The sequence below is a fragment of the Lepidochelys kempii genome, chromosome 6 (assembly GCF_965140285.1).
Source record: "Lepidochelys kempii isolate rLepKem1 chromosome 6, rLepKem1.hap1, whole genome shotgun sequence".
In the NCBI taxonomy this organism is placed as follows: Eukaryota; Metazoa; Chordata; order Testudines; family Cheloniidae; genus Lepidochelys; species Lepidochelys kempii.
In genome coordinates this window covers 105356561-105370043 of record NC_136385.1, presented here as the reverse complement: position 1 = coordinate 105370043, position 13483 = coordinate 105356561, and the positions used below count along the sequence as shown (strand labels likewise).

At 40.5% G+C, this 13483-nt stretch overlaps 1 protein-coding gene across 3 annotated transcripts in view; it reads left to right on the top strand.

Moving 5' to 3' along the window:
• DDX24 (DEAD-box helicase 24) overlaps nucleotides 1-13483 on the top strand; it is a 16852-nt gene extending 3369 nt beyond the window's left edge. For 2 of the 3 annotated variants that reach the window (XM_073349532.2, XM_073349533.2), the window contains exons 3-9: nucleotides 1497-1880; nucleotides 3430-3583; nucleotides 3974-4489; nucleotides 6146-6221; nucleotides 6887-7075; nucleotides 9858-9987; nucleotides 11571-13480. In XM_073349532.2, coding sequence (XP_073205633.1) covers nucleotides 1497-1880; nucleotides 3430-3583; nucleotides 3974-4489; nucleotides 6146-6221; nucleotides 6887-7075; nucleotides 9858-9987; nucleotides 11571-11815 — 1694 coding nt within the window. In that variant the 3' untranslated portion in view covers nucleotides 11816-13480. Of the gene's footprint in view, nucleotides 1-1496; nucleotides 1881-3429; nucleotides 3584-3973; nucleotides 4490-6145; nucleotides 6222-6886; nucleotides 7076-9857; nucleotides 9988-11570 lie in introns of all 3 variants that reach the window. The other variant, XM_073349534.2, reaches the window with a different exon arrangement.

Genomic DNA, 13483 nt, shown 5'->3' with positions numbered 1-13483 from the left:
ATAGCAGAACAGCCAGTAATACTTCCAGTCTAGTTATCCCATTCCCAATGTTGACCTATACATATTGGTACGTATTGGGTCTGGTGTATTGTGCATGGAGTAGGAATTTGCTTGCCTCTGAAGCATCCAGTATGCTAAGGTTGGGCCTGAGGGAAGAAAGGGATTGATGAGACACTGATCTGTTTCCCTTACTGGCAGCAGCATAAGGGAACTTGCAGGGATTGGTTAGCCAGGTATATCCACAGGGAGATCAGCTGTGGGGAGTTCTGGGGCACAGAATCATCAGACACATAAATGAACATGACTTGTTGGGGAAGAATCAACATGGTTTTTGTAAAGGGAAATCATGCCTCACCAATCTACTAGGATTCTTTGAGGGGGGTCAACAAACGTGGACAAGGGGGATCCAGTGGACATAATGTACTTAGAATTTCAGAAGGCCTTTGACAAGGTCCCTCATCAAAGGCTCTTAAGCAAAGTAAGCTGTTTTGGGATAAGAGGGAAGGTGCTCTCCAGGATCAGTAACTGGTTTAAAGATCGGAAACAAAGGGAAGGAATAAATGGTCAGTTTTCAGAATGGAAAGAGGTAAATAGTGGTGTCCCCCAGGGGTCTGTACTGGGACCAGTACTATTCAACGTATTCATAAATGATCTGGAAAAAGGTGTAAACAGTGAGGTGGCAAAATTTGCAGATGATACAAAACTACTCAAGATAATTAAGTGCCAGGCAGACTGTGAAGAGCTACAAAAGGATCTCTAGATGAACAGTTTTGTTTAATTTTTTTGGTCCCCTAAAGAGGTTCAGTTTTTGGCCAAAGCATCCCCTAGAGATGACCTTTACATATCAGATACTATTAAGGTTTGCTGCCCCAGCCATGAGTGAATCTACAGTTGAACCCTGAAATTATATTTAGTGGAGCACTTTTCCATCTTTCCCCCTTAGTTTGTGCTCTGTGTTAAGTCAAGTGATTGATTGGTCTTTTTATTACAAAAAGTGAAATAATGGTTACATTTAGTTTCTCAGTTAATAAGCAAAATCACATAATGAAAAAATAGAAATTAATCCTTTAAATAGCTTTCAGTTTGTCCTTGGCCTCATTTGCTATTCCTTTAATTGGAGAACATTGATCAGAGCAGCCAATTAGGGCATGGTATTCTCCTTTAGGGTATACGGTTCTTTAAAAAGACCTTGGCTGCTATTGCAATTTTTTAAAACTACTTTCCTAGCAAATGTATATTCTGCCTGCCCATCTGGGGCTTGGAAAAATACCTGCTCCATCCAAAAAGTATCTACTTGAGGTCACTATTATAGGAATTTAAACCAAGGTGCTGTGACTTGACTTCTAATTTCATAGAATCAAAAAAGTGCACTTATACCGTAGAAATAAATAAAATAAGAGTAATTTTTAATTTACTTTAGTAACTGCAGTTGGCTGCTGCTGCTTTGCAAACAGTTGTAATGCTTGTGTTTCTGTGTTGTTGTTTGGTGCTTTTAGGAAGTGGGAAAACACTCGCATTTGCAATTCCAATGATCCACTCTGTGCTACGGTGGCAAGAATCAAAAAGCAGAAGCAACAATGCTACTGAAGAGCCTCTCTGTGATGATGAAGACAAACCAGAATGGGAAAGTGATAATGAAACAAACCCTAAGCACCTAAACCCTAAGCAGGATGAAGATAGTCGGGGTGATGATGATGTAGATGAATCTTGCACAATAGGTTGCGTGAAGGTGCTGGAAAATGTAGAATTTGATTTTGGTGCCAACAAACGTGCTGCTGACTTGAATAAAAACAGGCCTCTTTTAGGGCTGGTGCTGACTCCCACAAGGGAACTAGCTGTACAAGTAAAACATCATATTGATGCCGTGGCCAAATTTACAGGTAGGAGAGACAGAGGCAAGAGAGCTGGGGTCTAATTCCAGCCTTTGCTATTGACTGTGTGTGCACCTCAGTTTCCTCTTCATAAAATGGAGATACTTCCTTTATCTTGGAAGGGGTGTTAGGAAGCTTAATGCATGAATGTTTGAAATGTGATTTGAGATTCTTGGATGGGAAGCACTGTAGAAGTGCAAAGTTACCATTAATGTGTTGCCTAAAGCTGTGCAGTATAACTTCCACCTACAAATGTTTACTATCACTGTTGACTTAGAAATACAAAATCTGCACTAAAATCAGTGGTCACATTGCCACAGATACCCAAGTACCACTTTCTGATGATATGGGTTAAATATATCAACATGGAAATGACATAGATTTTTAAGGCCCAAAGGAACCATTAGATCATTTAGTTTGAATCCTGTAGAACACATACCATAGATTTTCACCCAGTTACCCCTTGCTTTGAGACCAATAATCTGTTTGACTAAAGCATATTATAAACCTCCTCATCTCCTTTACATATTAGAAGCTCACACAACTCTTATGTGAATGAGTTGAGGTAAGACAGGGAGGATCAAGTAGCAAAAATTACCTTTCCTTCCTAATATTAATGATTATGTATTCATTAGACTAGAGTAATACTGCTATTCTTCCAGAATACATGCAGCATGGAGTATTTTCTTTAAAACATGTTCCTTTGGCCTCTATCCTGTAATTGAAAGGAAGGCTAATTTTAACTCTTACCCTTAAAACACCACATCGATTTGTGGAAGTACAGTTCTGTTAAAAGCTAATGCAGCTTTGCACCCCAGTGAGAGACAGTTGCTATGTAGTCAGAGTAGACTGGGGTGGTTTTAACAACCAGTGTGTGCTACTGCTGCAAAAGCATTTGGAGGCAGGAAGGAAAATCCCTCCCAGTGTTGTCCTTCCCTGTCAGCTTAAACTGATTTTGAGCAAGTCTTCATATGCTTAGTCTGGCCACTTTTAGTTGTCAACAACTTCCACTGGCTGGTTGCTAAAATGGGCAGTTCATAATCCAGGTGCAAGACATGCCTCCCTCAACTTTATTCATTATGTGCAGACCTCCTGACAGTGTAAGGGACTGCTTACCCATTAGACATATTAACATATCTAATTCTGAATGGAAGAATGTCAAAGCTTAGACCCTGAGGAAGAGTGGTGGGTTGCCTTCCTACGTGGGCATTTGTAACCTGAAGAAAACGTGTATTAACTATCTAGTATATAAATAATCATTCCTGCTGTTTTAAGGCAAGTGCAATTCAAGAGGTATCCTTTTACTTTCGGCCTCTTTCTATAATCAGCATTTCACTGTAATGCTTAATGTTGTACAGAGAAGAGGAGGAGACAATACCTGGCCAAATGAACTTACAGTCTAGATAAAGACTTCTTAAATAATTTCCCAAAGCTGCAGTATAGTATGGAATATGTCTGTTTTCCTTCCTAAAATGTGGAGAATATTTTCCAGCAGGAAGTAACTAAAGTAAACTTAATCCTTCATGGTCTTTACATCATGCAACCTTTTGTGTTTTAGGCATTCAAACTGCAATTCTGGTTGGTGGAATGGCTGCTCAGAAACAGGAACGAGTATTGAACCAGAAGCCAGAAATTGTAATTGCAACCCCAGGTCGTCTATGGGAGCTAATTAAAGAGAAACACTCACATCTCTCAAATCTCCGGCAGCTCAGGTAAAGGTGGCTTTTAGTCTTAACTACTCAGAATTAATATCCTTGGAAAAGACTATCCAGTATCACCAAACGTGCTTAATTACTTACTGATTAACTAATGTTGACTGTGCAGGAGCACTTATGTCTTTGCTAGAAGATCTCATTAAAGTTCATATTCATTATATTGAGAATGGGGGATGTCAACCGCATTAGCAAAAAACTAATTGTTGCCTTTGAACCTTGACCATTCAGAGAGGAACAGAAACAGCTGCTGTAATTACCCATGCATACTAGCCTCCTTTATGTTTTACATGGGGAAAAGCAAGAAAGGTTCTTTTGAAGTGTAATATATTTCTATTTATCTGAAGTAACCACTGTGCTTCTATACTGTACCTGTCTTGTGTCCAACAGGTGCCTTGTGATTGACGAAGCAGACCGAATGGTCGAAAGGGGACATTTCTTAGAACTCTCTCAGTTGCTCGAAATGTTAAATGATTCACAATATAACCCTCGACGTCAGACTTTTGTGTTTTCTGCCACACTGACTTTGGTCCATCAGGCTCCCACAAGAGTTTTACAAAAGAAATATGCTAAAAAAATAGATCAGAAAACCAAACTGGAAATGCTAATGGAAAAAGTGGGGATAAGGGGCAAACCTAAAGTGATAGACTTAACAAGAAAAGAGAGCACTGTAGAGACTCTGACCGAAACCAGGATCCACTGTGACATGGATGACAAAGATTATCACCTCTATTATTTTTTGCTTCAGTACCCAGGAAGAACCATGGTCTTTGCAAACAGTATAGACTGCATAAAACGCCTTAGTGCGCTCCTCACAATCCTGGATTGTAACCCCCTGCCTCTGCATGCAAACATGCACCAGAAGCAAAGGTTAAAAAACCTGGAAAGGTTTGCTGAGAGAGAGAAGTAAGTTGATTGTTCTGTTGTGGGAAAACTGTGTGTGAAAAGGAAAAATGGTTGACTACAGGAGGAGAGTGTGGGGGGAGATGATGGCTAGTTCAAGGGATTGGCTGTAGGACACAGCTCTTGACAACTTCTAGGTCACCAGTTCAAATCTAATCCAGGCTGGGGTAATAACTGAAAATTGTTACCATCTGCTGGCTGTTCAGTGGCCTTTGTGATATGAGGTGACTGTCTCAGTTCATCTCCATAACAACAAAATGCCTACAAAGCTGGAATTGATTGGCAACCTGGTAGACAGACTCAGGCAGAGAAGCCAAAGATTGAATCACACATGAAGACATTGAGGTAGGAGCTGTGTGGGGAAGCTCACATTGCTGTTGCCCAGACTGACCTATGCTCAAGTTGATGGCCTCTGTCTCCAGGGTTTGTACCTGAGCACCTTTCACTAGTACAAAATTCATACTCTTGTGTGCGTATTTTCAGTGAAACTTTTGATAAAAACATCCCTGCTGGAGAACATCCTATCAATACTATCCTTGGTTTATGACAGACCGAGCAGAGTTTCATAGATTATTAAAGCCAAAAGGGACCCTTAGATCGTCTAGTCTCATCTGTATAGCAATGGTCAAGGAATTTCACCAAACTACCCCACTGTATTGAGCCCTATAACTGTAAGCTATGCAATGCATTATCATAAAACAGAGCTTTTGTTAAAATCTTAGCCGATTCCTACTGAGAATGCTTGTGAATGATTTTTCAGTTGCCTGTAGCATTTAAAAACAAAACAAAACACAGTTATCATCAATCCTTACAGAGGCCCTAACCCTTGTTATGGATTATTTACATGTGAAATGGCTTGCTTGAAAATGCATCTGTTTGACATATTTGCATGAAAAAAAATTTAGTGGTCAGAATTCAAAATACTGTATTTTTTTCCCCACCCTTTTGTAGTTCAGAACTGGCTAAATGCAATTTCCTCAAGTGCAATTCAGTATAAGAATTTTCAGTCCAAAAGGAATTATGTTCAGAAAATTCAGAGTGTTTGAACACAGAAGTCTATAAAGGAGGAATAGTTTTGCAACCTGCATTGCAGTGTTCATACTAGCAAAAGCTGTCATAGCCGTATCATGTACCTTTTCAAAAGAATCAGCAGTATTAGTAGAAAATCATATTAAATTAATGAGACGTTTAAACCTAGACTGGACAAAGCGCTGCAAAATGTTTTGTAGGATGAGCAGACTTGCACTGCCAGAAAGTTGGATTAAATGATCAAATAGGTCTTTTCACACTGACTTTGGTGAAATAGGAAGAGAATAAAAGAATAGCAAGGCACACTAGTGCTAGGATTGAAGTTAATGATAGCTTTGCCATTGACCTCATTGGGAGTAGTGTATGGTCCACAGTCAGTAACAAATTACATTATTTCTTTTCCTTTCAATATTTCACATTTCAAGATTGCCCTAGATCAGGTGTTTAGGTGTCAATTTCTTGACTTCCAAATAGATGGCATATTCCTAGCAGATGTTATAAAATGAGCATGCTCTTCAAATTCTTTTGGCAAAATTTTGGGTCATTCACACTGCGTGTTTACTGGCATCTGGTTTACATTACAGGTTTATGTTTAATGAATAACATGTATCCCAACTTTCTCTATTTCAGCTGTGTCCTTTTGACAACAGATGTTGCAGCTCGTGGTCTGGATATTCCTAACGTGCAGCATGTCATCCATTACCAGGTTATAAAAATCTTTTGAAGCTTCTATTGCCTGCTTTTTGAACCAGGGTCTCATTGATCTAAAACCTGGCTACAATATAAAACAGTGCTTCTCAGTCCCTAGTAAAGAAGTATAGAAATTAAGCCTCAAGTATTTAATGCTTCTATAGCCCTCTGCATTAAAAGGATCTCAGAAAGCTTTACAAAGATAAATTATACCCATTTCTAGAGTGACCATCACAAGTGTCAGGGTGCCGTTTACAGACAGTTTTGTGTACAAGAAGTTACCTGTATGGCTATGGCTCTTCTCACTTTCCCATTTACACTCTGAACTTAGGCATCAGGGTCCCACTTCAGAGGAGTCAGATGACCCCACCTCATAACATGTCTGAGGTTGGGTATCATTTTGCCTTGCTTTGTGCATAGGGAAACAGGCTCAGGGAATAGGAGTGATTCACCAAAAGTTGTGCAAGCCGTCACTGTCAGAGCTGGGTCTAGAACATGTCCCTGGAATCCCACCTCTGTGCCTTAATCACTTCCTTTCTTTATCAACAAGGTTCATGTTATGAAAGCAATTTATCAGACACCTGCTTGTCATCTCTGAGTCTGAATGTTGCAAGCATTTCCTTACCTTTCATATACACTCTTTTGATTTATGGGAGCCCTTTAACTATAGATTTTTTGCAGGTTCCACGCACTTCTGAGATTTATGTGCACAGAAGCGGTAGAACAGCTCGAGCTGCCAACGAAGGCCTTAGCTTGCTGTTGATCGGCCCTGATGATATGATAAATTTTAGGAAGATTTATAAGACATTGGAGAAAAATGAAGAGCTTCCATTTTTCCCAGTTGAAACAAAATGCATGTTTGCTATCAAGGTAAAAAAACATTTTCAATACAAGTGATTGCTCGTGTATTATGTTTAATGAAACACCCTTCACATTTTATTAAGGTTTCAGAATAAGTCTGAGTTTCAAAAGGTGAGTTGAAAACAAAATTAATCAACTTTCATCTTCAATAGCAATGTGCTGAATGCTTCTATTAAGGAAGGCATTCATCACACAAACAGATTTTTTTAAATGTTCACTGTGTTAAATGTTAATACTTCTGTGTAATTATGTATAATTTCTCATATATAGATCTTGAAATGCTTTACAGAGGTGAGCATGTATCATTATCCCTCTTTTATGGATGGGGAAACTGAGGCAACAGTAAATCAAGTGATTTATTCAAAATCATACAGTGAGTTAGTAGCAGAATAGGAAATGGAACTTGGGCTTCCTATATCCCAGTACTGTGGTCATTCTGCTAGACCATATCTAACTACCCCTTTTAGGTCCCACAACATCCAGCCCTTCCACAGTCTGAGGTCACCCTCTGCTGGAATATCCCAGTACAGACAATGCTGGCAAATGTTACAGCTACCACTGAACCCTGATAGAGACTGACAAATGCCATTTTTGAGCTGTTGTTTGTGTTACTGAACAACAACATAAGTTTTGTGTATCTTGAAGGGTGGAATAATAAATAATGGCAAGGTTTTGCAAAACAATAAAAAAATAAAATAAAGTCTTTCACCACACCTTCCGTCCCTAAGCTTTGGTGGCTTCATACTCCATCAGGATTCTCTAATAGCTGTGATGGCACAAGAATAATGCTTGTCTGTAACACTGGCATGACAGTTGGCCGGCAGTGGAGGGGCTGACCTTTGTACAACCCAAAAGAATGGGAGAAAAAGAAGCAATTTTTCAGTTGATGTGGTGAATGCCCCTCCTACCCTAGTATCTGGACTGGCATATACACCACCAGGGCTAGGCACTTGGCTAGCCCAACAGCTACAGCAGTACTGCTCTCATGGGACACCCAGGAACTTCCACGTATTACAGGCTACTTGCAGGTTGGGTTGCTAGATGCAGCCTTTTTAAGAGAGGAAGGAGAAAGCAGAATTGTTTCTACAGGTTTTTTCTCCTTTAAAACATGTCCAGAAAAACCAGTCCTCTCAAAAGCTCTTTGATTACTAGTGAGGCAAAAACGTTCTTGTCTCAAGAGTTTTTCTTTGGTGTGTGGCTTCTGAAATGAGTTTGCTTCTGCTTTTCTTTCCAGAGTAATACTTAATGCTTATATAGCACTTCACAGTCTGTAACCTACAGACTGCTGGATGGTAGGTGTATCCACCATCTGTCTCCTCCACTCTTCCTCTTCTTTCCCTGCATGGAATGTTTTACTCATAAGTGCCAGTAGGCTTGAGCTGGAGTATGTGCTACATTTCAGACAGTCATGGCTTCAGCTATTGTGCCTAACCCACCACTCACTACTGAGCATGATTGTTCTCATGATTGTGTATTTAAAGTGGCATGTTATGAGGTGAAAGCCACTGATGTTGATTACCAAAATGAGCGTTTAAATGCTTGGAAGTGGGGGCCAGCAGGAAGTCTGTGTAGTTTGGGAGAGTTGCTCACCCCATATTAAATGTTATTCTGGTCCTGGTAACAGAGCTGGAACTGCCAGTGTTGGTTCTTATCATCTCTCCCATCACTATCTTGCACCTTTGACTCGAGATGGCTTCCCTTGAATTTTTTTTATCTACAAAGGAGGCAGTGTAACCTACTGGATAGGGCACTGGACTGGGACTCAGGATACCAGGGGTCAATGCTCAGGTCTGTAAGTGGCCTGCTGGGTGATCTTGGGCATGTCACTTACCACCACCACCCCCGTGCCTCAGCTTCCCCATCTGTAAAATTGGGATAGTGATACTGACCTTTTCCTCCAAGGGAAAAGCATTGGGATCTAAAGATGAAAAAAGAGCTAGGTCCTGTCTGAATTTTATAAACAATCCTAAACCTCTGGGCACAAAAGAGACTTGATAGGACCCTAGCAAAGCACTAATGATGGAGGGACAAGTAGAGGACTCAAGAAGTTATATGGAAATAATAAAAAGCTATTTAAAGGTTCCAGTAATGAGCTGAGGACAAATGGTTGATTGCAGTTAATTAATGATTTCAAGCTTAATTTTGCCTCTGTGATTTCATAAGTGTCCTAGCCCCTGATCATCCAGCAGTGCTGTCTGATGCTGAGATACTGTAGCATCTTGCTATTCAGTAAAGTTGTAGTAGTTCAGTCAGCGTGTCCTGCACGCTGTACAGTCTTTTTTGCAGTCACTACTGTCTGCAAGCTGGGCAGGGAATCTTATTGTTCTGTTACATTTTATTCAATAACAGTGACAATTTTCTATCTAGTCTTAGTTATGTAAGTTAACTGTACTATTTAATACCTGCGTTGGGAACTAATGGCAAATGGACTTTTGATTTGTTCCTAACTTCTGAAGAGAGTCCTGATATTCATGGCCCCACCACTCCCTAAGATAGACTAAGAGTTAGTGTTCATTTGTGCATTACTTGAGAATTATGATTTGTGTTACCATAGTGCCTAGAAGTCTGAGTCATCTGAGTCATTGTTCTAGACGTCATACAAACACGACGTCTGTCTGTGACAGTAAATCGCTTGCTGGAGACAAAGCCTCTTTCATGTATTTCTCTGATTGTTTTTGTCCTTGCCTTTGCAAGATTAGCACACTAACTGTGTTCTAACACATGCTGTCAAGTGCTGATTCTACAGCCATCCCACATTCCTCTCTGACGTATTGCTGTGCTTTTGTGGCAGGAGCGGGTGAATTTAGCAAGGCAGATTGAAAAGGTGGAATATTACAACAGCCGGGCAAAACAGCACAACTCTTGGTTCCAGCAAGCTGCGGAGGCTCTTGAAATTGATCTTGATGATGATGTCCTTATAGGCAAGTAGAACTGCTCACAAGTATGCTTGGCTCACTGCCTCCCCCCCCCCCCCCCCATCCCCTGCAGATGCAACTGTGTCTAGCATATGTCCAACCATACTGGAAGAAATATCTCAACCCTGAGGGGAGTCAAGGGGAGAGTGTGGGATGATACCACTTAAAACTGTATTAGCACTAATCCTCACAGCCCCTCTGTAAGGTGGGTAGATTGGGCTAATGACTTTCACAGATGGGAAGCTTAGGTAGAGAGATGTGACACTTCTGACACATTACTGAGGGGTCTGGGCTAAGAAGTCAGGAGCTCCTGTCAGCTAGCTTAGCCTAATTGAACATGCTGTCCCAGCAGGTCCTGCAAGAGTTTCATCTGTTCTATGACAGTGTGATGGCTTCTGTAACCCTGTACCCCCCTATGACTGTGTAGAATCTATTTCCTGCTCTTTCCTGTAATCAAGCAGCAGGACACAACTCTCCCTGTATATTTTATACAACAGTACACCAGGAGGTACGGATGGAGCGATCTGGGCCAAAGACAGAATGCCTAACCAAACAACTAAGAAGAGTAGTTATTCTGCAATAATTAAGATTAGTTAAAAATTGTCAGCATTTTGGGGGGGGGGTGGGCGGGGGGGACAGAAAATTGGGTTTCCACAGAGAAAAATCATGGAAAGTGCCTGCTTTCTGGGGAAAACCTCATCAAAAACCCAAACACAGAAAACTTCATGGTTTTTGACTAAAAATTTTCAGTTTTTTGATGGAAAGTTGAAATTTTCAGCAGTAAAAGTCTCATTTTTCTACCAGCTCTAGCTATGTTCACACAGCTCTGTGCTGCTTTGGTCATTTGTTTTTTTTTTTTAAACACCTTAACATTAAAACCTTAAATGCATGTGTCTGTTCTTGGATTTAATTTAAAAATCCCCATGTGGTGGTGGTTGATTTTGACCGACTTCTCCCCAGTCAATATGAGGCACTGTCAAAGGGCTGTTGGCAGAGTATCTTTGGCTTAAACTGACTGTAGCATGAGTGTCACTACATAGCTAAAAGAAAAGGAGTACTTGTGGCACCCTAGAGACTAACAAATTTATCTGAGCATAAGCTTTCGTGAGCTACAGCTCACTTCATCGGATGCATCTGCCCCCAACACCCCTCTGAGGTAGGGGAGTGCCATCATCCCCATTTTGCATATGGGGCAAATGGTAACTAAGTGGCTTGCCTAAAGTCAGACAGGAAGTCTGGCAGAGCTGGGAACTGGACCCAGCACTCGAGTCCTGGGCTAGCATCTTAACCACTTAGACCATCCTTCTTCCCATTATTCTGTTCATAATTGGGCAGCCCATTGAAACTTAAACAATTCAGAAGTCAAGATTCTCTCCTCAATTTCATTGGCTTGCTGGTACCCAAAATGGAGAGGAGGTGTGATAACCCCCAAGCACAAATCCATGGAAAGCAGGGTGGCTACATTAAGAGCCCTAAAGGGGGGCAGAAGAGAGATGATTTGGATCTTTATGGCTGCTATATTTAGAAGTACAAAAGATTGTTTAACTGTCATGATAAAGCCTTATTCTGTCTTTGGTTTGTCCCCCAAGGAGGACGATTGAATGAGCAAGAAGAGAGTCAGAAGCAAAAGATGCTGAAGGGAATGAAAAAACAGCTGAAACATTTGTTATCACAACCAGTATTTAAAGTCCTTCTGAAGACTAAATATCCAACACAATCTGGAAAGCTACTACTCCCTCATTCACCAGTGAGCAATTCAGAATCTGCTCTGAGCACCATATCAAAACAACAAGCAAAGAGGAGGAAGAAGAAAAAGAAATTAATTACAGATTAATTAGATAAATGATCAGTTGCACCATGGGGTGTGGGAGAGAAGAGTGGCCATTTTTCCTTAGATCTGGATTACATTCATCCATGACTGCTTATACAATGATGCAGAACAAAACACCTAGTACCATGTGGGTGGACATTCTAGACAAACAGCTCCTACATATTGTTGTTTGTACTAGCACGCTCTGGAAAATTAAGCTAAATGGCATTGGTAACATGAGAACTGTAGCTAGTTAATGTGTCTTGACTGTAAAAATCCTGTTTGCTGTATTCTTAATAACCTTTTCCTTTTAGCGTGCTAATGAAAGATCAGCTTTAAACAAAGTTATTAGACTAAATTCATCCCAATGAATTTGAACTCTTACATTTTAAAAGAGCAGGGAGAGACTAAGAAGGGTTCTTGCTGTGGAGCTCTACCTTTGCTAAAATAGACCTGCTGTGAAGCTTGACCTTTGCAAGTGCCAGTGCAGTGAAATAAGAAAAAAAAATATATAGACTTTTTGCCCATAAACCAACAGCTCTGGTTAACAGAATCAATCCCAGATTCCCATCTCCTTGGAGCTTTTCTGTGGAGATTAATTTCTCAGTTCCCTCTGCTGGGTGTAATTTCACTAGTCTCTGTTGATGTGCTCTATATAATATGCTACTGAGTTGGAATGGCAGTGTGCTGGAACCAGTTTTGTAAGAATTCTAATCCAAATTTAGATTTCTAAGGAAAAAAATCTTTGCTACTCCTTATTTGGTGTTCAAGCAGCTTGAAGGTGTGTCAACACTGTGACCATTGTTTTTGTGAAAATGAGAGCATGTCATGGAAGAAATGGGCACTGAAGTGCACATATCAATAAAACAAACTGTGCTTTTAATAAAAAGAATGAGGAGTACTTGTGGCACCTTAGAGACTAACAAATTTGAGTATAAGCTTTCGTGGGCTAAAACCCACTTCAGCGGATGCATGCTGTGGAAAATGCAGTAGGAAGATAGAGATTGTGTGTATGTATTCCCCCCCCCCCCCCCCCCGAAAAAATGGGTGTTGCCATACCAACTATAACAAGAGTAATCAGTTAAGGTGAGCTATCAGCAGCAGGAGGGAAAATACACACACACCCCTTTTGTAGTGATAATTAGGATGGCCCATTTCCAACAGTTGACAAGGTATGAGTAACAGTAGGGGGGAAAAAATTAGCATAGGGAAATCGTTTTATACAAAATAAAACTACCCATCCACTCCCAGTCTTTATGCAAGCCTAATTTAATGGTGTCCAGTTTACAAATTAACTCAAATTCAGCAGTTTCTTGTTGAACTCTGTTTTTGAAGTTTTTTGTTGTTGTAGTATTGCGACTTTTAGGTCTGTAATTGAGTGACCACTCTGAAACCTGTGCTTAACAACATTTTAAGCAGACTGTTGGAAATAATTGTTAAATATTTTAAGATCCCACATCATAAAGTGGGCTTCAATTAAATTACAAAATCCAAGAGCAGCTAACATTAACACAGAGTTAAGATTCCTTGGTGGTATGTCTTCCCCCTTGCAGACTACAGATGAGCAAGACCTCAAGCTTCTGACAACCAGGAAATACCCAATCAACCTTAGCTCTGCCCTCTTCCAGCAATGCCTCCTTTCACACATACCCTCACCCCTTTACTCTGCCAATGCCCCTGCTTTCTGAAAAA